Here is a 27,249-nt window from a genome sequence, read left to right as displayed (position 1 = left end):
GACCTGGAATTGAACCATGACTTTCTGGTTCATAGGTCGACGCTCAGCCAGCTGGGCATTTTCTCATTTTAAAAACATCTTTGTATCATTCCCTTAAATATTTTTTCCAATAGCCCATTGCCATGGTGGGGAAGGCAGCATCCCCATTTTGAAGTTGGATGTGTGGGCTTTATAACTCCTAGGAAGAAACACTGGTTCTGCTACCTTTATTAAGATAGCATAGGTCATATGGGCTGGCCTGGTTCTTTGGGAACATTTGAGGAAGTTAGGGGTAGTGCAGAGATCTTGAGCCCATTTGACTTTTTTTATAAATCCTCACCTGAGGATTTTTTCCATTGATTTTTTTTTTTTAAATGGAGAGAAAGGAGAGAGAGAGAGAGAGAGAGAGAGAAATGATGTGAGAGAGATACATTGATTGGTTGCCTCCTAAATATGCCCAGACCAGGGCCAGGGATGGAGCCTGCAACTGAGGTACGTGCCCTTGACCTGGAATTGACCCTTCAACCCTTTGGTCCGCTAGCTGGGGCTCTAACCACTGAGAAAACTGGCCAGGCTCCAGAGCCCCTTTGTAAGCACTTCATCAGACCTCCAGCCTCAAACCTACCCAGCTCCTGGAGTACCCCACTATTGCAGCACTGGCTCTCTGACCTTCCATAGCATTGCCTGAAAGAGTGTCCTTGCTCTCTTCTGATAGCCATAGTGGGCAGAAGTGGGGTGTTCTTTACCAGTCCAAACCAGGTACCCCATCACCAACACTTGTGCCTGTGTGTAGAGCCCTACTCTTTTCTCAAACACACACACACACACACACACACACACCACTATATATAGTTTCTAAAAATTATTTTTTTGTAACCTCACTTGCCTTCCTGTCCTGGGCCCTCTTTTGGGGTCACTAAGGCTCTGAATCAGACAATGCAAGCGTGGGGCTTTGCACCCTCCCCTCCCTTGAGACTCTGGGCTCTTCTCAAATGATTCTGCCTCCTCCGCAGGGCGCCCTTTTGCATCCCAGCCATCTCAAGGAGCAGCCAAAGGCCTTCCCCCTCAACTTTCACTGGCAGAAGAATAGAAGTAACGTCCTAAGTTCCCAGTCAACCTTCATTACTCGGAGGTCCCCTGCAGAAAGTGGCTCTCGGATTTTCCCTCTTTGACAGCTGAAGAAACTGAGGCACAAAGGGGAATCATGGGTCTTCAAGGTCACATAGAAGTCAGAGGAAGGAAGGCAGTCTGCTTAGTGAAAAGAATCTTTCCACAGTTGTTAGGAGCATTAGTGACTCTAAAGATAAACCTTTAATTGCCATTGCTTTTGTGTGTTTTAATTCATAGGGGCTCTTCTGAGGCAACTGAGTCTTGATGTGTCATGGGATATGTGGGCAAATGTGGGGAAGCTTTTTCTAAATCATCTAATCTGGCGTTATCCTGAGTGGCTCCCATGGAACTCCGGGCTCAAGGGTGGCTTACTAGGTCCTGCCCTTCATTCAGCAAGAAGGGTTTGCTCTAAGGAAGTCTGAGAACCATTCATCCCAAGGACAGCGGGAGTTCAGGGCCAGCACAGGCATCGTGAGGACAGAGAATGGGAGCGGGCTGGTGTTCTGTCTCCTGAGGGCACTCGGTATGTCCACAGCTCCAGTGAGTACCAGGTGCTGAGAAAGGGGATGAGACACTTTCACACAAGGAAAGGCCAGGTGCTGACATTTAGTTTCCCATCCATGATTTCAAGGACCCAAAAGCCCTGGAGGTAGGAGGCATAAAGGGAAAAAGAGCGTGAAATTGCAAAGAAGAATGCTCCCTCCCACCCTGGCCCTTCCCCAGAGTTTCGGGGGTGTAAGAGGGGTAGGGCAGGCACGACAATCACAACTATGTGGGAAAATAATGAAAATGAATGAGATGTTAAATGTACTGAAGTGAAAAAGAAGTTATAATTTAAAAAGCTTTTAATGATTTATTTTAAAAAAATATATTTTTATTGATTTCAGAGAAAGGAGGGAGAGAGAGAAACAATGATGAGAAAGAATCATTGATTTGCTGCCTCCTGCATGCCCCACACTGGGGTTCGAGCCCACAACTTGTGCCCTGACTGGGAATCGAACCGTGACTTCCTGGTCCATAGGTTGATGTTCAACCATTGAGCCATGCTGGCTGGGCAAGATTTTAATGATTTTAGAAATATTGCAAGATGTCTTGGCTTCTAGTGCCTACAAATAAAAGATGAGTTTTTTATTTTATTTTTTTTAAAATGTATTTTATTGATTTTTACAGAGAGGAAGGGAGAGGGATAAAGAGTTAGAAACATCGACCAGCTACCTCATGCACACCCCCTACTGGGGAGGTGCCCGCAACCAAGTTACATGCCCTTGACTGGAATCAAACCTGGGACCCTTCAGTCCTCAGGCCAACGCTCTCTCCACTGAGCCAAATAGGTCAGGGCAAAAGATGAGTTTTTTAAATGAAAGACTCATTTGCTTCCCTTTTTGACTTTGGGGCTGAACACCAAACTTACCCAGAATCATAAATAAAATACTCTCTAGGGAACTCACTTTTCTGGCTCCCAGACCTTTCTGATCCACCTGGGCCTCCCGTTAACTTTGGGGCAGCCAATCCCCAACACCGTGCTCTCTCCTACTAGTGAGGACCTTAGGGAATAACTCAGGGGAAGCCTGCACTGGGGCTGGGGCTGGGCGCAGGCATTTCAAGGCTGAGCAGTGCTGGGAATGGAAGGGTGGGGTTTTCTGGTTTAAACTTAGTGGTTTTGGGAGTTAAGACAAACCTGGTTTTGAATCAGTTCCACTGCTTACTGGTGGTGTTGCCTTGGGTAAAGTTACTTCACTGTTAGTATTTTTTTCCAATTACAGTTAGCATTCAATATTATCTGTTTCAGGTATAGTGGTTAGACATTTATATAACTTACGAAGTAACCTGCTCCCCCATAAGTCTAGTGCCCCCTGACATGATGCAGTTGTTATAATATTATTGACTATATTCCCTGTGCTGGACTTTACATTCCATGACTATTGTGTTACTGCCAACTTGTACTTCTTAGTCCCTTCACCTTTTTCCTCAATGCACCCCACTCCCCCCCCAACCTGGCTGAGCCTGTGTTCTCCTTTGTGAAATAAGAAGGCAAACGGTTCCTGCCCCCTATGGATTGATGTGAGAAGTTCATGAAGAGGTGCATGGCCCATATGGACCATCTATTAATACATCAGAGAAATGCCTTGACACTTGGCCATCAAATCAGAGGCCCTCTGATGCTCCCCTGCCTCGGTATTTCCTTGCTCTCTGGGGCTGTTTCTAAGAGGCAGACCCGGAACAGAAGAGCCCAGGACATGTCAGGAGATCTGGTGAAGGTCAAGGAGAGCGGAGTTGAAACCAACAGATTTCGAAGTCAGTCTCCCTGGGGAGAACGAGCTCAAATCTCAGAATTGTGAGGACAATCACACGTTAAACCTGAAAGCTGCACTCCTTCATAACAGAGGGAAATATTGGTTAGAGACAGCGGACTGGAGAGAGCACACGAGACCATACTCAAATCCATATAAACCATTTAATAAGAAAAGTCATAAAAACAACAAAAAGGGCAGATTTCCCAATGCAGGGTAGACAAGAGAGCAAATGGGGTTGAAAGGCACCCGTTAATTTAAAATTTTATCAGAAGTCATCAGATGACCTTTTGCGCACAAAGTAAAAAAAAAAAAAAAGTCCTCTTTGGAATAGCAGCAGCATTTAAGGTTTTCATGTCACACTTGGTTATTCCTTTGGGATGTGGCGGTGTAGTCGTGGGAGAGATGTTCCCTGAAAGTTTGGTTGAAACAGGGTCTTCTCAGCGTTTCCATGGCAATGCCAGACAAGCCTGAGAAGCTAAGTAAGAGGGCTGTACTGCAGTCTGCTTTGGTCAGTGATGCAGAGCTGCACTCGGCTGCAGGCTGGTGACATGTCACACCAAGCAGCATTCTTTTCTATTTCTTTGTTAATCCTCTCCCGAGATTATTTTTTCCATTGATTGTCAGAGTGGAAGGAGACAGAGAGGTCAAGGTGAGAGAGACACATTGACTGCTTGCCTCCCACATGTGCCCAACCTTGGCCAGGGATTGAGCCTGCAACCAAGGTATGTGCCCTTGTTGGAATTCGAACCCTAGACCCTTCCATCTGCAGGCTGACACTCTATCCACTGAGCCAAACCGGCCAGGGCAAGGAGCATTCTTTTAATGTAGGGCCCATCATCATCTTAAAGACCTGACTGGGTTCTAAAAGAATAGAGCCCAGGACTCTACAGAAATGACCAATACCAAGTTTACCGCAGTGAGCTCAGCACTTGTTTCTGTAGAAAACATTTCGAATGAAGTTCTTTCCAAGTGCCTAAGCCACCTCCGAGCTTCGCAGGCAGGCCTCAGGAGTCCAGCTGGCGCCAGGGGAGTGCTCATTCACATTCACCTCTAAGGAGAGGCTGGAGGGAATTTCCAGTGACAGGCCCGGGGGTCCCTATCCAAGGCTGTCTCACTGTGGCTCCAGGAATCCTGGACATCTCTTTTCAAAAGGCTGTGCTGGCGTCCTGCTGGCATGGCTCAGTGGTTGAGCATCAACCTATGAACCAGGAGGTCCTGGGTTTGATTCCAGGCTAGGTCTCATCATTGATGTTCCTATCTCTACCTTCCTCTCCGAAACCCTATATAATAAAGAGGTAATATGCAAATTGACCCCATACCCTTGCGTCACTAGATGGCCACCCCATCATCACAAGATGGCCACAAGACGGCCACCCTCATGTCATCACAAGATGGCCAGAAGGGCAGGGCAGTTGCGGGAGGGACTAGGCCTGCAGAGGGCAATTGGGGGTGGTCGGGCCAGTAGGGGAGCAGTTAGGTGTCAATCAGGCCAGCAGGGGAGCGGTTAGGGGCAATCAGGCAGGCAGGCGGGTGAGTGGTTAGGAGCCAGCAGCTTTGGATTGTGAGAGGGATGTCCAACTGCTGGTTTAGGCCTGATCCTAAACCAGCAGTCGGACATCCCCTGAGGGGTCCTGGATTGGAGAGGGTGCAGGCTGGCCTGAAGGACAATCCCTGCTGCCCCAGTACACAAATTTCATGCACCGGGCCTCTAGTCAATAATAAAAAAAGATTGTGACTAAGGAGGAGTTTGGCAGATAGGGGTAATAGCTAAAGAATATGGTTTCTCTGTGAGATGATAAAATATTCTAAAATCAACTGTGGTGGTGGTTGTATATAATCTGTGAATAAACTAAAAATGATCAAATTGTATGCTTTAAAAAAAAAAAAGATTGTGCTGGGAAATACAGCAACAGATAGCTGATGTATTCTGGCACCTGAACTCTGGCCAGGTCCCCTGGAGTGTGCATCTTAGAGAATTTCAAAATGGAAATGGAACCTCTGCCTTCCCTTGGCAACCCAAGTCCTTTGTGTGACAGAAGAACGCTATAAAAAATAATAAAATATTATCTGATATTTCCCTCTACCCTTGGAATTGCTTTTCATCTTCTCAAAACCCACTCCTCCCAGTGCTGACAAACTGAACCAGAAAATGACAACTGAGGCAGCTGTTAACTGGCCTACACTTGTTTCTTAAGGCAGAGAGAAAAGAAGTCTATAATTGGCTTTTGATTTAAGAAAGCCAAGGCCTTTAAGGGGAAAGGCCAGACGTCATATAAACAGACACCAAATCCAGGAGAACACTAATGAGTGATAAGGGCAAGTCTTCCCTGCCCCCAAGACCAGACAAAGGCTATGCAGATGGAAGCCAGTGGCCAGGCCTGCGTCCTGCCCTTCTCTTTGTGACCAGTTGGGTGGGGACCTCACTGGAAGCTGGATGTGGGGAGGTGGTTTTATGAACAGAGAGATTTGGGCCTGTCTTCCTGAGCCCCAACCCAGAGTACAAGCAGTGGAGACATGGGGCTGAGTTGAGGAATAGGTTCCCTGTACCCATGTCACCCATGTCATCGAGGATATACAGGTGGTCGAGGGATCCTTAGATTGGAATGGGACTTGTGGGACGCAGCAGTAATCTGCGAGGACCAATGTCCAAACCAGATGGGTCCATGGTCACCTTGGCAGAAGTCACTGTGGACTGATGGCATTGAGGGCCACTATTTTGACCCCTTGTCCCCAACTGGTATGAGAAAATCCCACCTCTCCTCTCTCTACCACCGCCCCCCCCTCCGCCCCCCTGAGACCTTGACCTTCATGGGAAATGTGTATGTGTGGATTCCCTCCACCACAAGATGGGAGCTAAAAGCAGTTGTTAAGGAATGACCTATTTCTTTTCATACCTGAGTTTGTGGGATAGATTTTCTCTTGCTACGTGTGCTTTTAAAGTTGGCTTTCTACGCTGACTTAGCAATGGAGCAGATAAGCACAGGAACAACTTCTGGCCGTTCACTTGCAGGTTCTGTAAGTCAGAGCTGAAGCTATAGGCTGGGCCTTAGAGTAATCTTAGAGCACTGCCCTTTCTCCCACATTCCCATTTTACAGAAAAGGCAACTGAGGCTCCTCCCACTGCTCACAGCACAGGGCAAAGCAAGCAAAAGGGGGTGGTAGTGGTAGGCACTGTGTTTGAAATGAGGTGAGGATCTGAGTGATGGTGGTGAATATACGTTGTCTGTCAGTCTGGAATCTATACACAGTCAGGCCACAGATCTCACTGTCCGGGCAGGACCGCCTTTGGCTTGCCCTCTGTGTGTAGGCCCAGCAGGCCAGCTTTGCTTCAATCCTGACCGCCCGTCAACTTGTGGAACAGGTCCTCGTCCAGTGTTTCATTCTGGCCCTTGGAGCGGGTAGACAAGAAAATGTAGCCACCGATGTATTCGTGCACCACCTTGCAATCTGCACTCAGGCAGGAGAACGCAATGGAGACGTTCTGGTCAAACTCGATCGCCACCTGGAAGAGGAAGCACAGGGAAGCTTAACCTCTGACACGGAAAGATGGGAAAGAAGCTGCTTTGCTGGAGATGGCCCCAGAGCTGAGGACTACCGAGATAGCTGACGGATGGATTTCTCCCCAAATCCTACAAAAAAACCCCACCACTTGCCCTTACAGAAAACATCTTTGCTCTCTGCGCCCTCTTGTGGTGTCAACTTTGGCAAAACACTATTTTTATTTTTTAAAAAATATTTTTATTTATTTCAGAGAGGAAAGGAGAGGGAGAGAGAGATAGAAACATCAATGATGAGAGAGAATCATTGATGGGCTGCCTCTTGCATGCCCCCGCTACTGGGGATTAAGCCCACAACCTGAACATGTGCCCTTAACCAGAATTGAACCCAGGACCCTCAGTCCGCAGGCCGATGCTCTATCCACTGAGCAAAACCAGCTAGGGCGTAAAACACTCTTAACTCCCAACACACACACATACTTTCTGTCTGTCTCTTGTTTAAATGTAGGGCTTTTTAAGCACTCCCGGTGTCAAAGGGAAGGTATATTACAGACCTTTTAATGGAGAGTAAAAGGTCCACCTGAAATTTCCTCCAGCCCCTGGCCCTCACCCCTTCCCAGCTGAGAGTCATAAAACTCTCAGCACTAGAAGAAACATGAAGGGTTCTCAACCGTGGAGGCCCATTGCAATCACCTGAGGCCCTTTAAAAATTATTGATGCCAGCTACTGCCCAAGACATGCAGCTTTAATTGGTCTTGGGAGTGGCCTGGGCAGTGGTATTTGGCCTGGACGGTGGTATTTTAAAACTCCCAGGCAATCCTAATATGCAACACAATTTTAGAACCACTCCCTTGGAAGTCATCTAATCTCAGACCTTCATTCTAAAAAATGAGCGCCCACATGGTTAACAACTCTGCTGACAGGAATCCATAGTTCTTAAAAAAAAAAAGTGAGTTTCCGGGTAGCTCAGTTGGTTAGAGCATCATCCTGATACGACAAGGTTGTGGGTTCGACCTCCGGTCAGGGCACATACAAGAAAAACCAGTGAATATATAAATAACAAATTGATCTCTCTCTGTCTCCTTCTCTCCTTAATAAAAAACAGTAAAAAAAAAAAAAAAGTAAAAAAAAAAAAAAAAGTGTGAGTCTCTTACCATGCCTCTACATTGAATGTTTTCTGCTGGTAAAATGAGGAAAGGAGGGAAGAGAGATCCCATACCAGCAGGATGCTAAGGTACTCTAACTTCACCTAGAATTTCCCATGATATAGCCTTGGCCGGAACTTAGTCCCCGAGGTGTGGACGATGGGATGCTGAGAGCTGGAGAATTCCTAAACTTGTTTCTCTAGCATTTTTCCCCTTTGCCCCCCCCCCGCCCCGAATGCTCTCCAGGTGGGCAATGGAGCCTCATTGCCCTCCACCAGTTAGATATTTGGGCAGCCAGTCCGATTTTTGGATTTATTTTGGGTGACAATTACATCTCATGTAGTTTCTGCTAAGTCTTATATAATCCCATGGTGAGGTGAAGGAAATGAATCAAACTGCTCAGCAATTTTAGAATCTGTATGGAGACTAAGCCAACTAGTGGGGTAATTCAAAGGCATTTTTGATCTGTTCTTGTTAGGAAACTGCCCAGAACTGCCTGTGGTTATTTGAGCAGACAATGGCCACATGCTTGTGGTTTCTGAGTTCTAAATATAAGAACAGCTTTTAAAATCAGGATAATCTGCAATTTTGAGGGTACACATTTATAGGCTCAACACCAAATATACCCGAAGCTTTCACTTTACCTGCCGGATTTCCCAATTTACATTCCACTGTTTCATGTTGGCGAATCTCCATGTTGTAATTGGAACCCCAGTGGCTGCATCGATTCTAATCAGCCTATTATACGAAACTCCCAGAATGTCATCTTTCTTGCTTCCTTTAAATCTGAAAAAGATAATTAAAAGAAGTAACTGCTTCTTGTAATATGCTGTTTATTCACATACGACTTTTTTTTTTTTAATATATTTTATTGATTTTTTACAGAGAGGAAGGGAGAGAGATAGAGAGTTAGAAACATCGATGAGAGAGAAACATCGATCAGCTGCCTCCTGCACATCTCCCACTGGGGATGTGCCCGCAACCCAGGTACATGCCCTTGACCGGAATCGAACCTGGGACCCTTCAGTCCGCAGGCCGACGCTCTATCCACTGAGCCAAACCGGTTTCGGCAACATACGACTTCTTAAAGATAAATAATAGCAACATTTCTAAATCATCTATGAAAAATGGACAATGAAGGGTTATCTTTCTATAGAAGGGCATTTTTATTGTGATCTAGAGAATATGACAATAGAGAGAATTAAGACTGTCCCAAAGGCATTCTTTAAGTGAAACTGACTTTAGAGCAGTGGTTCTCAACCTTGGCTGCACATTAGAATCACCTGGGAATCTTTTTAAAATCCTGATTTCTGGGCCTCACCCTCCGGAAACTCTTTCTTTGTTACTAATGTTGTGGCCCCACCCCATAACAAAGAAACAGAATTTCTGGAGGATAAGGCCCAGAAATCAGGATTTTAAAGATTCCCAGGTGATTCTAATGTGCAGCCAAGGTTGAGAACCACTGCTTTAGGCTAGGAAAGCAAAATAAAAGGGAGTCAAATTAATTTATTCAAAATTAGCACCAATTGTGTATGCCAGGCACCCTTCTAGGCACCGAGACGATAGCAGTGACCTAAATGGATGGAAAATCCCTGACTTCATGGAGCTTATAGTCTAGTGGGGGAAACTTGACCAGAAAGGAGGTCACAGGTTTCATAAAATCAATGGGTGATTTCTCTCTGTGGTTTTGCAAATGTTGTTATTCTAAACCAGTGATGGCGAACCTGTGACACGCGTGTCAGAGGTGACACGTGAACTCATTTTTTTTGGTTGATTTTTCTTTGTTAAATGGCATTTAAATATATAAAATAAATATCAAAAATATAAATCTTTGTTTTACTATGGTTGCAAATATCAAAAAATTTCTATATGTGACACGGCATCAGGGTTAAGTTAGGGTTTTTCAAAACGCTGACACGCTGAGCTCAAAAGGTTCACCATCACTGTTCTAAACGGACCAAATTTCTTTTCCCACCTTTTATAAGATTCATGGGTATTGGCACCTTGGACAGAGGTACAGAAGATCTTTTTGAGCAGCCAAAAGTTTTGGGCCATGTGTGAAAGGGCAGAATTCTAAAAATAAAAAGAGTTCTACACCCAGAGTAAGTGAGAATGAACGGTTCCAAGAAAACCACTTAAAATGGAAAGGAAAGTGAGAGATGCAAGAGAACATTGTAATCACCTGACAAGGTAATAGGTGAGGCCGAATTCTGGTAGAGACTGCCATGCCTGAATGAACCGCAGCTTGGCTTCAACCAGGGACATCTGGGCCACGTTCTGGTGGGCTTCCATAATCCGGGCTGCCAGCTAAACAGAGACAAGAGACGTCAAACTCTCCTTAGCATGAACTGACTGCTCTATAACCATCCGATTAGTTCCAGATCGCTGTGAGAAAAATAAAAGGGAGATCCACCTGCAGCTTTTCAAATACGAGTCATTCTCATTCATATTCTCTCTCTCTCTTTCTCTCTCTCTCTCTCTCTCTCATCCCCAGGGAGAAGCTGAAACTAGATCAACCAATACAAGAGCTTCTAAGGTTCATGCAGATGGAGAGTTCTGGGTTCCTCTTTCTGGGGTATTGGGGTGTCCATGGACAATGGGTCTACTTGATTCAGTTTATCTGTTTGACTTTTTAACCCATGCTTATGGAAGCATAATTAAAACATTTAATTTTTATGGACTAAATAATTTTATTTATTTTAAAAAATATTTTTATTGATTTCAGAGAGGAAGGGAGAGGGAGAGAGAAACATCAATGATGAGAGACAATTATTGATTGGCTGCCTCCTGCATGCCCCCTACTGGGGATGACGCCAGAAACCTGGGCATGTGCCCTTGACTGGAATTGAACCTGGGACCCTTCAGTCTGCAGGCCGACACTCTATGAGCCAAACCGGCTAGGGCCTTATTTTTAATTAAACTATATCAGGGTATATTGCTATATTCAGTTAGCCGTACAGATACCTCTAACATAATTAACAATAATTTCTTAATATCATCTAATACCCAGTCTATAGTCAAATTTGCCCATCAACTGATTTTTCATGATGATAGCCTCAATCATTTTAATTGCTCATTTTATTTCAGAAAAGACAGAATTCACTGCAAACCATTACCCCAACAAGATTAGCAGTACCTGTTTAGACTTGTGTTTTTTTGCACACCGGGGTGACACAAAACATTCCGGGTTCATGTCCATGTTTTCCGGGCCGGAAGCCACGGAAGATGTTGAGTTCCGGTTTTTCATCCTCAGAAAGGAAAGAATGTTGAGGACTTCTGGCTGGTAGGAGCTATCTGCCATGGTTTTGCCCTTTGATGCCAAGATACAGGCAGCCATCCACTGGGCATACTGATTCTCCTGCAGCAAACACAGGAGGGCTGAGAAGGAAGTTCAAGTCCTGGGAACAGCAGGACTTGGGCTTTCATCTTTATAGTACAAAACTGTCACCTTCCGAGCATGGAAAGATTACAGTGGCATATGTTCTGAGTGGCCATTGTTCACCTAACTTAACACCCAGCAAGGCCTTTGATTCTTGTGTTGAATGTCTAGTTAAGGGGCTAGAGAATAGCGATGTCAGTCTTGCTAAATTCCATGAATTTAAAGATGAACCAAGGATGTGTGCTATGGAGCACAGACAGCTGAAACCCTCAAGTACCAGACAGCCTTTCTTGATATAGATTTCCATTTTCAGATCACATCTGATCTCTCTGACAGAACAAGAAAAAAATCACGAACTGATTTCCTATATTATTTCTACCCTGGCCTATCGTTAGTAAAGACTAGTCCACAGTAGGAATCAGGTCCATTGATGAGCTCTGAACCAGAGAGGGTGCCTCCTATCTGTCTGCATTTTTCTAACCTTAGGGAGTAAAGAGGAGTGGTCCCAGAAGCCGAGGGGATGCAGCTGAAGAGTGAAATTCTTCAGAGCAACAGTAGGTGTGGTCCATTGACTTACTGGCCTCAATCTCCACACCCGTTGCCATGTAATTTTACAGTCCCTCCCACTACAGCCAGAGTGTCATTACCCCCACTTGATGTTGGGCCCAGCAACGAGGCTTGCTTTGGCCAATGGAATAAGGGCGGAAATGACCAATTGCAAGCCTACATGTTAGGAGGTCTCATCTGTTTCCAGTTGCTTTCTTGCATTCCTGCCATCATTGTGAGAAGAGCCTCCCCAGGCGGCTCAGGACTTAGAATAAATCAATGAGCTCAAACTGCAGTGGAGAGCCAAGTTTAGCCAGATCTGCCCTGCTGATACCAGCCTGCTTCATCCACCCCCGGCCTACCGCAGATGTTTCAGAAACAAGTGTTTATTGGGATATGTCATTGTGATTTTTGTGGTTGTTTGTTACAAAACAATAGCTGACTGATACAATAGTGTTCTCATTTGAGAAAATACCTCAGATGGTTTGTCCTTAGGTTTAATTAAGGTGAAATGACTGAACGTTTGTATGGTTTTACTTACATGGTCACATCTCAGATACACTTCATTCATGCCATCCGCAACAGGGATTAGTAACTTGATTCCAAATTTTCTTCCTGCTACATTCACATCTGGCACAACTTCACAGCCTGAGTTACAAAAGGCAGGGTCACAACTGAGTTGTGGAGAATGTACTAAATAAATATCAGGTGTGCATCTAAAAGAAAGACTTTGAAAAAAGCCCCTTAGATTTTGTTCTCTTCTAAAAAATGGAGGAGCAAGCTGATAACATTAATTAAAGGCTAAGTAGATAAGACTTACAAGCAAGTAACATGGATAGAGAAAAATATTTTTTTTTATGATTTTAAAAAATATATCATCAATTGAATTCAGTTTTAAGATTGATTTGGCTATCCTAACCTATAAGAACCATTATGAATGTGAACTAACTCATAGGAACAATTATGAATATGAACTTAACTCAAAACCCAGGAAATTCTCTGATTGCCACAATGATAAGGGAATTGAGTGTAGGGTTAATATAATATTTCAACTAATAGAGTTACCAGGACACTCACAGTCACTTTTAGAAATTAAAATAGGCATTAAAGCAACATTGAATTAAACATAACTGTTCGCTGAATTAAACATAACAGTTCTGAAATTCAGAAAGCTTATCAGGAGCCTACAATGTATTATACTTATGACACCAATTACCACCACTTCATAGATTTGAACACACTGGGAAAGAAGAAACTACAGACTATAAATAACCATGTTTACTAAACCACATTCCAGGTCCATGTGCCAGGGGGGGGCCAGAGCTGCGGGCAGGGGCCTTTTGAACACAGGGGCACACTGGAAGTCAACCTCGCTTCCCTGGGTAGAAGTCTTGGCTTTCATTTGCTTGCTGGGTCATGACAAGCCCACTTACCTCTAAGATTTAACTTTTCTACTGGTTCTCCTTCTTCAAGTTCCTTATTTTTAAAGTAGGTTATAGACGTGTCTTTAAAGACAAACCAATATTGTTTGAAAGCTTTTAATATTAGCTTCTTGGGCCTGCAAATGAAAGTATGGGAAATGTTGAAACAACATCCAGAAATGTAGGAAACATTGCACATTTCAAGCACATCAAAACGCACTTTTAAACAACAAATGCTTTATCTTTAAAAACAATTTGCAAATTGCCACATCATTTCTAAAAATGAGAAATGGGGTTTGCTCTGAGATGTAGAGGTTAATAATAAGTGCTAAATAAATAATAATTGTGAGAAACATCCATGAATCTGTGACATATAAAATTTCCATACACTTCTTAGATCTGAAGAAACTGTCATTGTGAACTGCATAACCTTCAAGTTGTCAGACATAAATATCAGATATCAAAATAGGTAACCTCTTCTGTAGTTTCCTCTTGACCCTTAAGAGAAATCACCAGAGAATTCTCAGTGAGCCATGGAAAGCACTAAAACCTTCAGCTAATCTATACAGACTCTATATTGGGGGAAGATTTCTAACAGTGATATCTTTGGGGGCCAGAAAACATTGCTCACTTAGCATATTAGACTTTTATTATATAGGATTTATGAAGATGTATTTGTGGATTCAAATTATTATTGCTTTTCTGTAGCTCTATCATAATATGCATGGTTGCAACTATTAATGACCCTTTAGTTTGAGACCACATCCTAAGATCACATTTTAAAAAGAAAATAAACCTGTAGAACAAGCATGCCAAACTCGAGGCCCATGGGCCACATGTGGCCCACAACAAATATTTTTATGGCCCAGTCAATATAATGGTATGTAAGAAACATTTTAATAAAATTTCATAACTTAATTTTTACAATATCCTGTTATACATAATTATTAATAACAAACTACAACATTCACTAATGACTGATTACTATAATTGTGTTGCATTTATTTCCCTTACGCGCCTTACATGCAGGCACACCATTTCTCTCCACTAATACTTGCAGCAAATATTTTAGTAGCTGATTGCCACGTCATTAGTCTTGGACTGACTTGTTTGGTGTGCGCAACAGGAAATACTTTGCTTTTGGAGAAAAAGAAAAAATAGGTTTATTTGCGTTATGCTTATTAATTTGTGCAGTTATTCAGTGTCTGGCAAGTTAATGTTCAAGAAAAAAAATATTAATTTTTTATTAAAATGTTCTATTATTTTATGTTAACAATTACTGATTTATTTCAGCCCTTTGTATTCAGTATGTCTCTATTGAGATAAACCTACGTTTCTATGAAATTTGAAGCTTCTGTTTTTTTGCGGCCCACATAAACTTAAACCTTGTTTATTTGGCCCATGTTAGCCTGTGAGTTTGACGTGCTTGCTGTAGGAACTCAGGGACAAACCTTTGGGTTCCTTTTTCTCATTTATACCTGATTCATTTTCATTCTTTCTAAGTCTTTCTTTGCATTCCGTATTATCAAAAGCAACTGGTTTCCAAGCCAATGACCCCGTGAAGTGTTGGTTTGTTAAAAGTCAACAAACCATGAAGTGACACAGTGACTGACAGAACTTCAAAGGGACCGTATCCCTTTCATCCTAACACACCTTGGCACCATCACAGCTATGGCAGTCCTTTCTTCCCCGTGAAATAAAAACTTCTCTGCCTTTTTAACAGTTTCTGATGGACATGAGGTGACTGGTAGGGGTTGGGGGGGGGGGGGTGGAGGCGTTAATCAGAAATAGGTAGATAACTAAGGTTATCTCTCTATAAGCCTCAGATCCAAGTTCTAGTGGCAATTGATTTTCAAACTGTGAAAGAACCGGGAAATGGTGTCAGAGTCGAGCCTCCCAGATGGACGGTCACAGAAACTCCAGTCTGACATCTGTGTTTGTTCTGGCTGACCCTGGCCATGTATACACCACCATGTACTATGAGCCAGGCCCCATGCTCAGCGCTTCATATGTGTTATTTTATCTTCTCAACAAACTCAGGAGGAGGTATATCCTTATTTTATAGATCAGGAAACGGAGGCTCAGAGACAAAAGGACAGCTCCCAAGGTCACCCAGCCAGCGTGTGCTGTGGAGCTAGTATCAGCCCATTGTCTGTCTGATGCTCTTATCTTTGAACCATGAATCTGCTTGCAGTGGTTCTCAACCTTCCTAATGCCGCGACCCTTTAATACAGTTCCTCATGTTGTGGTGACCCCCAACCATAAAATTATTTTCGTTGCTACTTCATAACTGTAATTTTGCTACTGTTATGAATTGTAAATATCTGATATGCAGGATGTATTTTCAGGGGTCGCGACCCACAGGTTGAGAACCGCTGGCTTAATGGATCTTCAATTTAAACTCCCGGACTCTTTATCTATAAGGGTTTGTTATGAGTAATCCCTTTTCCCTTTAAGGATGACTTACCTAAATAATTTGAGATTATCTGCAAGTTTAGGGATGTCAGTGATGTCCTCCTAAGGAAAAACGTAATATTTCATAAGCAGTGATTAGACAAATGGTGCTGATCCTTTATATCTGCACTGCCCAACGCTGTAGCCACACACCACGTGTAGCCATTTGAATTTGAATTAATTACAATGGTATAAAATGACAAACTCAGTTCCTCAGTCACACTAGCCACACATCCAGTAGTTGCCTTGGGGGAGGGGGACGGGGGTGGGGCAGGGTTGGGAGTGGGATGGGGCACATGCAGGGGCCTCTGTGGTGGCATCTGGCCAAGTTCCGGTTATTGGTTTGATGGTGACTTGGGAGAGAACTTAATACTCATTTGGTAGGCTGTACATTTCTGGTTTTCATTTTTCTGTATATGTCACAGAAAATTAAGAGATTAAAAATTTAACCAAGCATGCCCTGTGCCTACCATTCAAGTGAAACATTTGAGTTAGAAACAACTACTTTTACGTACAAACAGAAGTATTTTACAACTTGGGCATCAGAGTGAGTAACCCTAGCTACACCTGGTTTACTGATTAAACTCTCCAAAGGTACCTGGTTCAAAGTTCATTCTACAGCGTAGGTTGGTGCTTGTTTTCAGACTGAAAAGCCTATTGTTTGACATCACAAAGCCTTGGCAGAAAACATCTTGAGGGCGGGAGGAGGGAAACTTTCATCTATTCTAAGAAGGAACACTTTCCTGTTGTATGTATTTAGTGGTGGACGTAGACAAAAAAAGAACTCCAGTTTCATGGGGCGGGTGTCTCCTATACACATGAGGAGGCTCTGACTCCCTGCAGAACCCTGGCTTTGAGTTTGTTTCAGGTATTTAGCTTTGCATGAACCAACTCCCTATGTTAAGGAATTTAATCACAAGCGAACACATATTAAATACATAAGAATACAGTGACTCATTTTTATCAATTACTTTTACAAAATCTAACTACTATGGATCCGCCTCTCTGAATCAATGTGCTTAAGCCACTTCCGTGATGAAAGAAGTTAAACAAAAGTGTGGCACCCAACAAATGCATCAAGCAGCGGGGCATTCCCATGATAAAGCTGACATTCAGCCACATTTCATGGGTAAGGAGCAAAATGTGATCAACCTGTATCACTTCTTTACGTTTTACTAAAGTCAAAAGCGTTCAGGAACTGTTTATAATGTTCCAGAAAAAGGCCCTCACTTCTGTCAGCCTTGCCAGTGGAAAGGTAATCAGGGGTGGGGACCATCCGGCCCATGAAATCACTTGGTCTGGTGCTGCCAAGGCCTCAGGGGTGAGTTAATGAAATGTTTGACCAAATATAGCAGGCTAATTTTTAAGTTAATAATTTTGTATGGCCTGTGAATAATGTTATAAATATCCAAATGGCCCTTGGCAAAAAAAAAAAAAAAAAAAAAAGGTTCCCCACCCCTAAGGTAAATAGGTAACAAGGCTTTGTTACCTGTCAGGCATTTTCTCTATTTCCACAGCTGCCCCATACAGTAGACGGAGGGTTCTTTCTAGACTTAAGGAACCAATTCCGCGTTCCATGTAGTGGAATGGAGTCCTCAGCAGTCTTTCTCTCATACCAGGCCAACTCATCCCAAAGAAGGCTCGTGAAATGATAGTATTGTCATTAGTGTAATGAGAATAGTACTGCATAGTCCAGGGGTGGGCAAACTTTTTGACTCGAGGGCCACAATGGGTTCTTAAATTGGACCGGAGGGCCAGAACAAAAGCATGGATGGAGTGTTTGTGTGAACTAATATAAATTCAAAGTAAACATCATTACATAAAAGGGTATGGTCTTTTTTTTTTTTTTTTTTAGTTTTATTCATTTCAAGGGCCGTAGTTTGCCCACGGCTGGCATAGTCCCTTACAGAGCTGACCGGGGAAAGCTGGTCAGTTCTGGCTAGCTTTAAGCTTGTCAGATGACCAGCATGTTTTCTTTTCTCAAATTCAGACAAAATACTCTCTTATTTCTGATAAAAAACCAAAATGTCACCTACATTGGTCAGCCAGAACAAAGCCACAGTTCGGAGTTATCAGAAAAGTCCATACCAAAGTGTTGTCCGCTTTTCCACCTTCTAGGGTCACTTCCAAATTAGAAAGTGCTGCCTCCACTTCATCGACCTCAGACTCACTTGTCAAGTCCTGTATTTCAGCGGACGACGACAATTTGCTAATGTGATACTGCAGAGAAACAGGTTTTAGAAATGGTATAAGCACAATAAATCTGTTAGCCAGTTCTTCCTTTTATTGGAGACAACTCCCCTGTAATACCAAACATCTCCACGGAGATCTCCCTCCTGTGCAGAGAAAATGACATTTTAACCCGAATCATTCTGAGATCTAGGGTTGGTCATGTTCAGATTCGGCTCTTCTACATCACTGGCTGAGTTTGTATTGGGGAAGAGATCAGAATTACATCAGTTATACACATGTGTGTACAAGGAGCATTTAAAATTCTAATTCACAAAAATTTCCACGTCGGCAAAAGTCAAGATGGAAGGGAATGGAGCGCGAGGGGGGAACCCGCCGGGAATGCCTGGCGGCCGGCGCTGGAGAGGCGGCCGGGGAGCCTGGGGCGGGCGCAGACCCGGCCACGCGGGAGGGCGCCCGGCCGAGGGGGGCCGGAGCGCGACCACCGCCCGCAGCCCCGGGCGCCTCTGCGCGCCCCGCCCGGGGGACGCTGCCCACTGCGCTCGGGCCCTGGCTCCCGGGGGTTCGCAGGGGAGGGCACGGTGGCGGGAGGTGGGGCGCGGGGAGGCGGGGAAGACACTTTCCAGACCTGTCGCACGGGTGCAACAGCTGTGCTCGCGGTACGTAGGGGGAGGGGGCCGTCGGGGTGGGAGGGAGGGGGTCGCTGCTGCTGCCGGGGCAGGGGTGCGGCGGGGACTGAGAGCCGAGGGGCAGCGTGGGAGGCGCTGCAGGGGGGACGATTGAGTGCAGACGGGGGTCCGCGGGAAGCTTCCTGTCTAATGGGGCAGGGAGCACCCCGCGGAGTGGGTGGTGGCGCGGAGGGGAGACGACTGCAGGGATCCGAGTTCGGGGCCGGGCGCGGGCTGCGGGAGGCCCGGGAATGAAGCAGCGGGAATGGCTGGGGGAAGGGGAGCCGCTTGGAGGCGCCGCAGAGCCCTGCTTTCCCGGGCCGTCCCATCTGCGGGGCATTTCCCGGCCTGTCTGCGCCCCTTTTTAAAACTCTTCCAGCTCCGAGAATTCATCCTAGTGCGCCCTCCCTCCCCAACTCTCCAGACAGGAAGGTAAAAAGTTGCCACAAGTTACGGAGTTAGCGGCTTGCCAAAGTTTAAACAGCAGGATTGCGGGGGAGGTGGGGTGCGAGCGGGATGGGTTCTGGTCGGGATGGATGGGGAGGGGAGGGCGGGTGTGATTCCGGCAGCCCTTTTGCTGTGACATTGCGACCGCACTTGGTCGAACCGGGCTGTTCAAACGGCATTTCTGTGGGGCATTTGCGCCTGCTGACTGCGGCGGTAACTTTCCACAATTAATGACCCGTTCCATTAACGGGCGCATCCTGGGCTAAATTGCTTTGAGTGCCTCCTATCTTCCCCCCCAAAAGTGCCGGGGGAGCGCGACCGCGCTCCTCCTCCTTCTCGCCCCAAAAGTGCCGGCGGATCGCGACCGCGCTCCTCCCGCCTTCCCCCCTAAAAGTGCCGGCCGGGTGGGGGGGGGGGGGCTCTCTTTCCCTAAAAGTGCCGCGGAGCGCCATCGCACTCCCCCTGTAAACAAAAATAAAATTCTAATTCACTCCCCTCATTTTTAGTGCTTTCTTCCAAGAAAAGGCCAGTATGAATACAGGGAAACTTAAGCAAAACAAACTTGCTTTGTCTCCTTCCAGAGAGGAGGTCCTGAAGTTCCCATACCTGCAGTGCTGCAAAGATCAACATTTCTTCCTCTGTGCAGTCAATTTCTTCTAAGACAATGGCCCACCTGGCTTGTTCGTAGAGCTGGTTTATCCGGACAGCATCATACTAGAGAAAGAAAGAGTTATGTGTGTGTGGTGGTGGTGGTGGTGTGGGGGGCACATTCACATTCCACAATACAAAATTCTGGAATGGCAGGCCCTTCCTTGTTAGACAGATGCCCTGAACTTTAGTTCAGGTAACTAAAAGGGACACACTGCCCCAGCTCTTTTTATTTCTGAATTTAGAACTTTCTCAAAATATTTCCCAGGGTTTCTTCAAGGGGCCCAACCAACCCATCTTAGATTCCATCACTTCACATTCTTATTGGTATGAAAAGCAGACAGTAAAATTGGTTTATGTGATAACCAATAAAAGGAGGAGGGATTGCTGATCTGCAAACTCAGTGCAATCCTAATCAGAATCTGATAGGAATTTTTATTTTATTTCATTTTGTTGAGTTTTAGAGAGAGAGGAAGGGAGAGGGAGAGAGATAAATGTCAATGTCAGAGCATAACATTGATTACTGCCTCCTGCATATCCCTCACTGGAATCAAGCCCCAAACCCGGGCGTGTGCCCTGACCAGAAATTGAACCATGCCCAGGATGGGTTGATGCCCAACCATCTTAGCCATATTAGCCAGGGCTGATAGGGATTTTTAAATAAAACTTTATACAAGCTAATTTTTAAGTTAAGCTGGAAAAAACAATCCTATATAATACAGAGATGTGGACGGCAGAAAGACCTGCAACGACCAGTGGGCGAGGCAGCCAGTGCTGCAAGAGCCGAGCCCCTCACACGAATTTTGAATATCATGAGGAACATTTTGAAAAAGAACAATATTGGGAAGACACCTGTTCTCCCAGACATTAAAACATATTATAAAGCTGCAGCAACTAAAATGGTGTGGTATTCATATAGTGATAGGCAAAATGTCAATAACAGTATCTAGAAACAGACCTATATATGTATATAAGTTTAATATAAAATAAAAATGGGATTTTATAGCCGCAGGGGAAGAAAGAATTCAAGACTAGAGTGTTAACAATGCCTTGACATTTGGAAAAGAAAAATCCAAAATAAAAAAAACAATCTCTCATCATCCCAAAAATATCAATTACAGATAGACAATGAGATACCACTTCACACTCAGTAGGCTCTAATGCAAAAGACAGATCATAACAAATGTTACTGAGGATGTGGAGAAATTGGAACCCTTATTCATTGCTGGTGGGACTATGGTGCAGCCTCTATGGAAAACAGTTTGGTAGCTCCTCAAAAAGTTAAACATAGAGTATGATCCAGCAATTCCACTTGTAAGTATATAGCGAAAAAAAAAAAAAGGAAAAGAGGGACTTAAACAGATACGTGGACACCAATGCTCACCATAGCATTATTCACAATAGCCAAAAGGCAGAAACAACCCCAATGCCCATAAATGGATGAATAAATAAACACAATGTAGTATATACACACAATGGGATATCATCCAGCCTTCAGAAGGAATGGAATTCTCATGCACGTTACAACTATAAGATATTATACTAAGTGAAATAAGCCAGACACAAAAGGACAACTATTGTGTGATTCCACTTTTATGAAGTACCTTCAATAGGCAAATTCATAAAGATCGGAAGTAGAACAGAGGTTACAGGGCTGGAGGAAGGGTTAAATGGGGAGTTATTGTTTAATGGGTACAGAGTTTTTGTATAGGATGATAAAAAAATGTTCTGGAAATGGACAATGGTGGTAGCTTCATAACACTATAAATGTACTTAATGCCACTGAATTGTGGACCTAAAAATGATTAAAATGGCCCTAGCTGGTTTGGTTCAGTGGATAGAGCATCGGCCTGTGGACTGAAGGGTCCCAAGTTCGATTCTGGTCAAGGGCACATGACTGGGTTGCTGGCTGATCCCCAGTAGGGGGTGTGCATGAGGCAGCCAATCAATGATTCTCTCTCAGTGTTGATGTTTCTCCCTTTCCCGTCCTCTCTAAATATCAATTAAAAATACATTTTAAAAAAAGAAAAGATAAGCTATTTACTGGGAGAAAATCTTTAAAAAACAATTAAAAAATGGTTAAAATGGCAATTGTTATGTATGTTTTACCACAATAAAAAGAAGTAAAAAAAACAAACAAACCAAAAAACAAAACCCAAACCTGTACATGAATGTTCTTAGTAGCATTCTTCATAATAACCCCCAAGTAGAATCATTCCAAATGTCCATCAACTGATGAATAGATAAATAAAATGTGGCACATACATTCAACGGGATATTATTTGACAATAAAAAGAAACGAAATACCGGTTCGTGGTACAATATGAATTGACCTTGAAAATATTATGCTAAATGAAAGAAACTAGTCACAAAGTACCACATATTATATAACCCCATTTATATGAAACGTCCAGGATAGGCAAATCCGTAGGGACAGAAGGAAGACTGACTGATGCTTGCCTAGGGCCGGGGGGTTGGGAGGGAAGGGAGAGCGGCTCCTGGTGGATAATGAGTTTCTTGTTAGGAAGGTGTTCTGAAATGAGACGGTGGTGATAGTTGCACAACTCAGTGAATATACTAAAAACCATTCATTCGTACCGAGTAAATGGGTGAAATGTATGGTATGTGAATTATATCTCAAACGACTTATAAAAAATCTAAACATAACAACTAAACCTATGAGGAGGAACCATGAAGAGAACACTTTTTGTAATCTTCGAATGAGGAAGGGCTGTTCGTGGAGAAAATGACCGAGGGGAAGGATGTGCCACAAGAGGCAGTGGCACTGCTGTGGGTGAGAAAAGGGTCTGCGCGGAACAGGTGGCCCGAGGCAAGCCCGTCGAACGCGTGTCCGGCAGTGAGGACATGGATAGAGCAACGCCAAACACCAAACTGGGCGGGAACAGTGCGATGAACCGCCCTGTGCACTCAGAGAAGCAGTGACCCAGTTTCTATTTTCTACATTTTGGTCATTTATCTGGTGACTCACAACTGCACGAACGGGCAAATCAGGGCCAGGGAGAGGAATCAGTTGCCCAGTAAACTTCAGGTGGGAGACACACACCTCAGATGCGACCTGGAGACTAGCCGGGCCTTTATTTACATAGATGACCCCTCTTTCTCATAGCCACCGTGGGGAGTCTGCGGTACGCCATCATGGGGTCCTGGTTTATTCATGAGAACCTGCTCTTAACCTAGGTCCTGACAACGCCTCCTTCCCAAACGCTAAGCACTCTGGCTCCCCGAACGCTCTCTTCTTGTTCCTGTGAATGGAGAGGGGAGCATGCACCTGCTGGGCACGAAGACCCCCAGAGACTCCCACACAGTCGCGGCAGCTGACCAAGCTCGCTAGAACCCGAAGATGCAAACCAGGGAGCAGAAGGCATTTACTGATCTAACTCTGAAGAGGTAGCAGAAGATTACACACGTTAATCCTAACTTTGACGACTAAATGACTCAGCTGTACACTTCCATGGATTCATATTTAAAAAGAGAGGGAGAATAGAGAAAGAGGATCTTACTTTGGGATTCAGGTCAAAGAAGGTGTAGTATTTAAATCGTAACAGCAGCTGCTCATCCTCCTGGATGCCCTGTTCCATGAGGGAACGCGAGGAGTCCAGCCAACTGGAAAACAGTCAGATGAGTTACAAAAGTCGATCAGTTTTATACATATATGTTACAGCATTATATAATATGTTTACATGTTATCTATGTTATATAATATGTTCTATGTAATAAATGCACCATGTAATATGTTATATACATTTACATTATATGCACACATCTCCTTGAACAAAATCCGAGTAAGTAATGTGACCAAAAACCAGTAAGGGAGGGACTTGAAACTAGCTTATAGCTATATTTTATCTTACAGCTTTCCCAATGCTAGGTATGTGTGTGTATAGATATTTATATATTATTTATTTATTTATTTTTCTGCCAGAGCAGTTTTTATTTTCTCAGTTTTATAGATGTTAAAATAGTCTCAGTGACTCTGTTTACGCTTAAGGTCCTGTACCTCGTGGTGGAGCCAGAATGAGAATCTGCACTTGCTGACTGCCCGCACAGCCTCTCCCCTACACTGGGTGACTGCCTGCACAGCCTCTCCCCTACACGGGTGACTGCCTGCACAGCCTCTCCCCTATACCGGTGACTACCTGCACAGCCTCTCCCCTACACTGGGTGGTCCGACCCAAAACTGGCTCTATCTTATTGTCTAGAACTTTCTACAATTACAACAACATTCTGTATGGCCCTGTCCAATAGAGTAGCCACTAGCCCAGGGATAGGCAAACTTTTTGACTCGAGGGCCACAATGGGTTCTTAAACTGGACCGGAGGGCCGGAACAAAAGCATGGATGGAGTGTTTGTGTGAACTAATATAAATCCAAAGTAAACATCATTACATAAAAGGGTACGGTCTTTTTTTTCAGTAGTTTTATTCATTTCAAACGGGCCGGACGGGCCGTAGTTTGCCCACGGCTGCACTAGCCACATGTGGCTACTGAAGATTTACATGTGGCTAGTGCCACATTTCCATTTTAATTAAATTCAAATTTAGATGTAAATATCCACATGTGGCTAGTGACTCCTATACTGGATAGTTTAGTCCTAAGGTTGACAAAACACACACACTGGGTAATGGTGAGAGGTGGAGGGATGACGATTAAACAGTAACCACAAAACCAGGTGGGCATGAATGCCAGCCAGTAACACTGAAGGAAAATGGCTTGAACTTCTATTAAATTAGCCCCCAAGATGCAATCTCCATCCCAAAGGACGTGGTCCAGTGGGAGAGACCAAGCCTCCTAATAAAGGAAGAGAGTGACACTGGGCAAGCAAAGTATGAGAACTACAGAGAAGTGACGATCTTGAATGGTGACATCTAAGAAGGAGAGAGTGACTGGGCCTTAAAGGATGGGCAGGGCTGACTGGAGAGCAGGAGGGGAGGAGAGGCCTCGGGTGCACCATGGGGGCGGGGTACACAGTAGGACAGGAAGACAGTGCTGGGCCAGATATCACAGGGAGTGGAATGCTGCCCACAAGCTGACTTTATTTGGTGAACAGTGGGGAGTGAAAAGAGCCAGTGGTCTGAGAAATAGTTTGAGTGTGTCTTCTGAGCCCGCTTGAGGCAAAGCTGGACTTGCTCTAGAACGCCTGCAGAGAGAAGCGGCATTCTACAAGACAGTGCGGGCAGGTGGGCCACCTTGGGCCTCCCCCTGACCCATGGGTTCCAACCCACTTACGAACTGCTCGACCCCCCATAAAATACACTTTGCACACCTCAGGGGGAAAGAATTCCTATTCGCATATGGTAAACCATTGGGTTACCCCAACACATGAGGGACGTCACACTTTACATGTATTGAAATGACCAAAGGCCTTGTTTTATCCTTTTTGTTGCTACTAGAGGCCCGGTGCACAAAAATTTGTGCACTCGCGGGGGAGGGGAGGTCCCTCAGCCTGGCCTGTGCCCTCTCGCAGTCTGGGACCCCTCGGGAGATAACGACCTGCTGGCTTAGGCCTGCTCCCGGGTGGCAGAGGGCAGGCCCAATCCCTAGGTGCAGCCCCTGGTCGGGCTCAGAGCAGGGCCGATTGGGGGTTGGGGCGCCGTCCCCTGTCACACTCAAGGCAGGGCCGATGGGGAGGTTGTGGAGCAACCCCTGTCACGCACAGAGCAGGGCCCATCAGGGGGTTGGGGTGCTGCCCTCTATCACCCACAGAGCAGGGCGGATCAGGGGGTTGGGGCGCTGCCACTCTCACACTCAGGGCAGGGCTGATGGGGAGGTTATGGCTCTACCCCGTCACACACAGAGCAGGGCCCGTGGGGGGGGGAGCTCCCCCCTATCAGGCACAGAGCAGGGTGGATAGGGAGGTTGTGGCCCCGCCCCCTGTCACACACAGAGCCGCAGGGCGGTCAGGGGTTTGGGCGCTGCCCCCTGTCACGCTGATTCCAGTGCCGGGAGGCCTCACGGCTCCGCTGATCCCGGTTCTGGGAGGCATATTACCCTTTTACTATATAGGATAGAGGCCTGGTGCACGGGTGGGGCCGGCTGGTTTGCCCTGAAGGGTGTCCTGGATCAGGGTGGGGGTCCCCACTGGGGTTCCTGGCCAGTCTGGGTGAGGGGCTGAGGGCTGTTTTCAGGCTGGGGGTGACTGAAGCTCCCAAACGCTCCTTTTTTCCTTTTTTTTTTTTTTTTTTTTTTTTATTCTGGGCCAGCTTTAGCTTGAGGCTTGGCTCCAGCTCTTAGGCCTCCGGCTGAAAGTAGGTTTCTGGCCTTTGCTTACAATGTTGCCAATCTGCTGGCTGAAGTTGGGCGTATTTGTTACAGAGTTTCTTAAACTGCCCGCTCAGAGGCAGCGGCAGGCGGGGAACGCTGGTTTCCTCCGTCACTGAGGCAACCAAGCCTCATGTTAGTTTCAAGCTGCCTGGCTGCCGGCCGCCATCTTGGCTGACAGTTAATTTGCATATCTCGCTGATTAGCCAATGAAAAGGGTATTGGTCGTACGCCAATTACCATGTTTCTCTTTTATTAGATAGGATAGTCAGTCCTGACTTTTGCTAGCAGTGTGCAAACCCCAGGCACTCTAATTTAGAAAATAAACAACCTCTCCCCGTCTCTGTGGCATCTCTTACTACATCACAGTGTCAGTTCACAGAGAAGCAACACGGAGCCACATCCTTACCCTGCGTTAAGCTTGGTTTTATCGACCAGGGACCGGGACTGGTACATGTCAGCCAGCGCCTCCGGGGACTGCGGGGGTTGGCTGAATGCGAGGATGTTGCAGTTTTGTTCGGTCAAAGGGCTGTCACTGAACCAGGTCATGGTGGATGACACCGGCGTTCCGTTGACGGGGTCATACGTGGGAGTCATGGTTTTACTGTACAAGCCAGGACTTACTGTAAGGCAAAGGGGAACACACACTAGGATACGAGATTCAAGGAGTGGAAATCTCTGGAAAAGTAAGTACAGATTGCTGACACTGAAATGGATTTTGAATTTAAATAGTTGTAACATTTAAAATAATCAGAGGAGTCATGACTGATGCGGGAGGAGTTATGCACGGGTAAAGCTCTTGCCTGAATGTTTAGCTGCTGAAAACTTGGGAACTGACAGGCTGTAAAAGCTTCCACAGTCAACCACACAAGTGTGGGAGGCGATGTCCTTCTCAACAATTCAAAATGCCTCTGCGTGAGCTGTGAGTTTTCACGCTATTGGAGAACCAGAGATCTCACAGAATGTATGTACAGACTATATTTTGGGCAAATTCTTTAAAGAAATAGCAGCACTTGCCAATTTTAAGAACCCAGCTAATTAATGGTTTATATATCATCTGCCTTTACTTTGCATATGAAAAGTGCAAATAATTCCTTTCATTCTTTGCACTGGAATATACTATGCAAGAAAACCCTCAAACGTTGCAAACAAGCTAGCTTTTAATATTCTTATATAACAAGAAAAGAATGAAG

General features: G+C 45.0%; 1 protein-coding gene across 2 annotated transcripts in view; it reads right to left on the bottom strand.

The window, feature by feature from the left end:
* Positions 1–5,551: 5,551 nt before the first annotated feature.
* Positions 5,552–27,249, bottom strand: part of FERMT1 (FERM domain containing kindlin 1) — a 31,849-nt gene continuing 10,151 nt past the window's right edge. For both annotated transcript variants that reach the window (XM_059705585.1, XM_059705584.1), the window contains exons 5-15: positions 26,466–26,679; positions 23,300–23,402; positions 19,737–19,844; positions 17,914–18,045; positions 15,839–15,888; positions 13,384–13,508; positions 12,492–12,598; positions 11,162–11,383; positions 10,208–10,332; positions 8,670–8,811; positions 5,552–6,885 (exon numbers count right to left, since the gene is read on the bottom strand). In XM_059705585.1, coding sequence (XP_059561568.1) covers positions 6,712–6,885; positions 8,670–8,811; positions 10,208–10,332; positions 11,162–11,383; positions 12,492–12,598; positions 13,384–13,508; positions 15,839–15,888; positions 17,914–18,045; positions 19,737–19,844; positions 23,300–23,402; positions 26,466–26,679 — 1,502 coding nt within the window. In that variant the 3' untranslated portion in view covers positions 5,552–6,711. The remainder of the gene's footprint in view (positions 6,886–8,669; positions 8,812–10,207; positions 10,333–11,161; positions 11,384–12,491; positions 12,599–13,383; positions 13,509–15,838; positions 15,889–17,913; positions 18,046–19,736; positions 19,845–23,299; positions 23,403–26,465; positions 26,680–27,249) is intronic.

This window comes from Myotis daubentonii, chromosome 8, assembly GCF_963259705.1.
Source record: "Myotis daubentonii chromosome 8, mMyoDau2.1, whole genome shotgun sequence".
Lineage (NCBI taxonomy): Eukaryota > Metazoa > Chordata > Mammalia > Chiroptera > Vespertilionidae > Myotis > Myotis daubentonii.
This window is presented reverse-complemented; position numbering and strand designations above follow the sequence as displayed.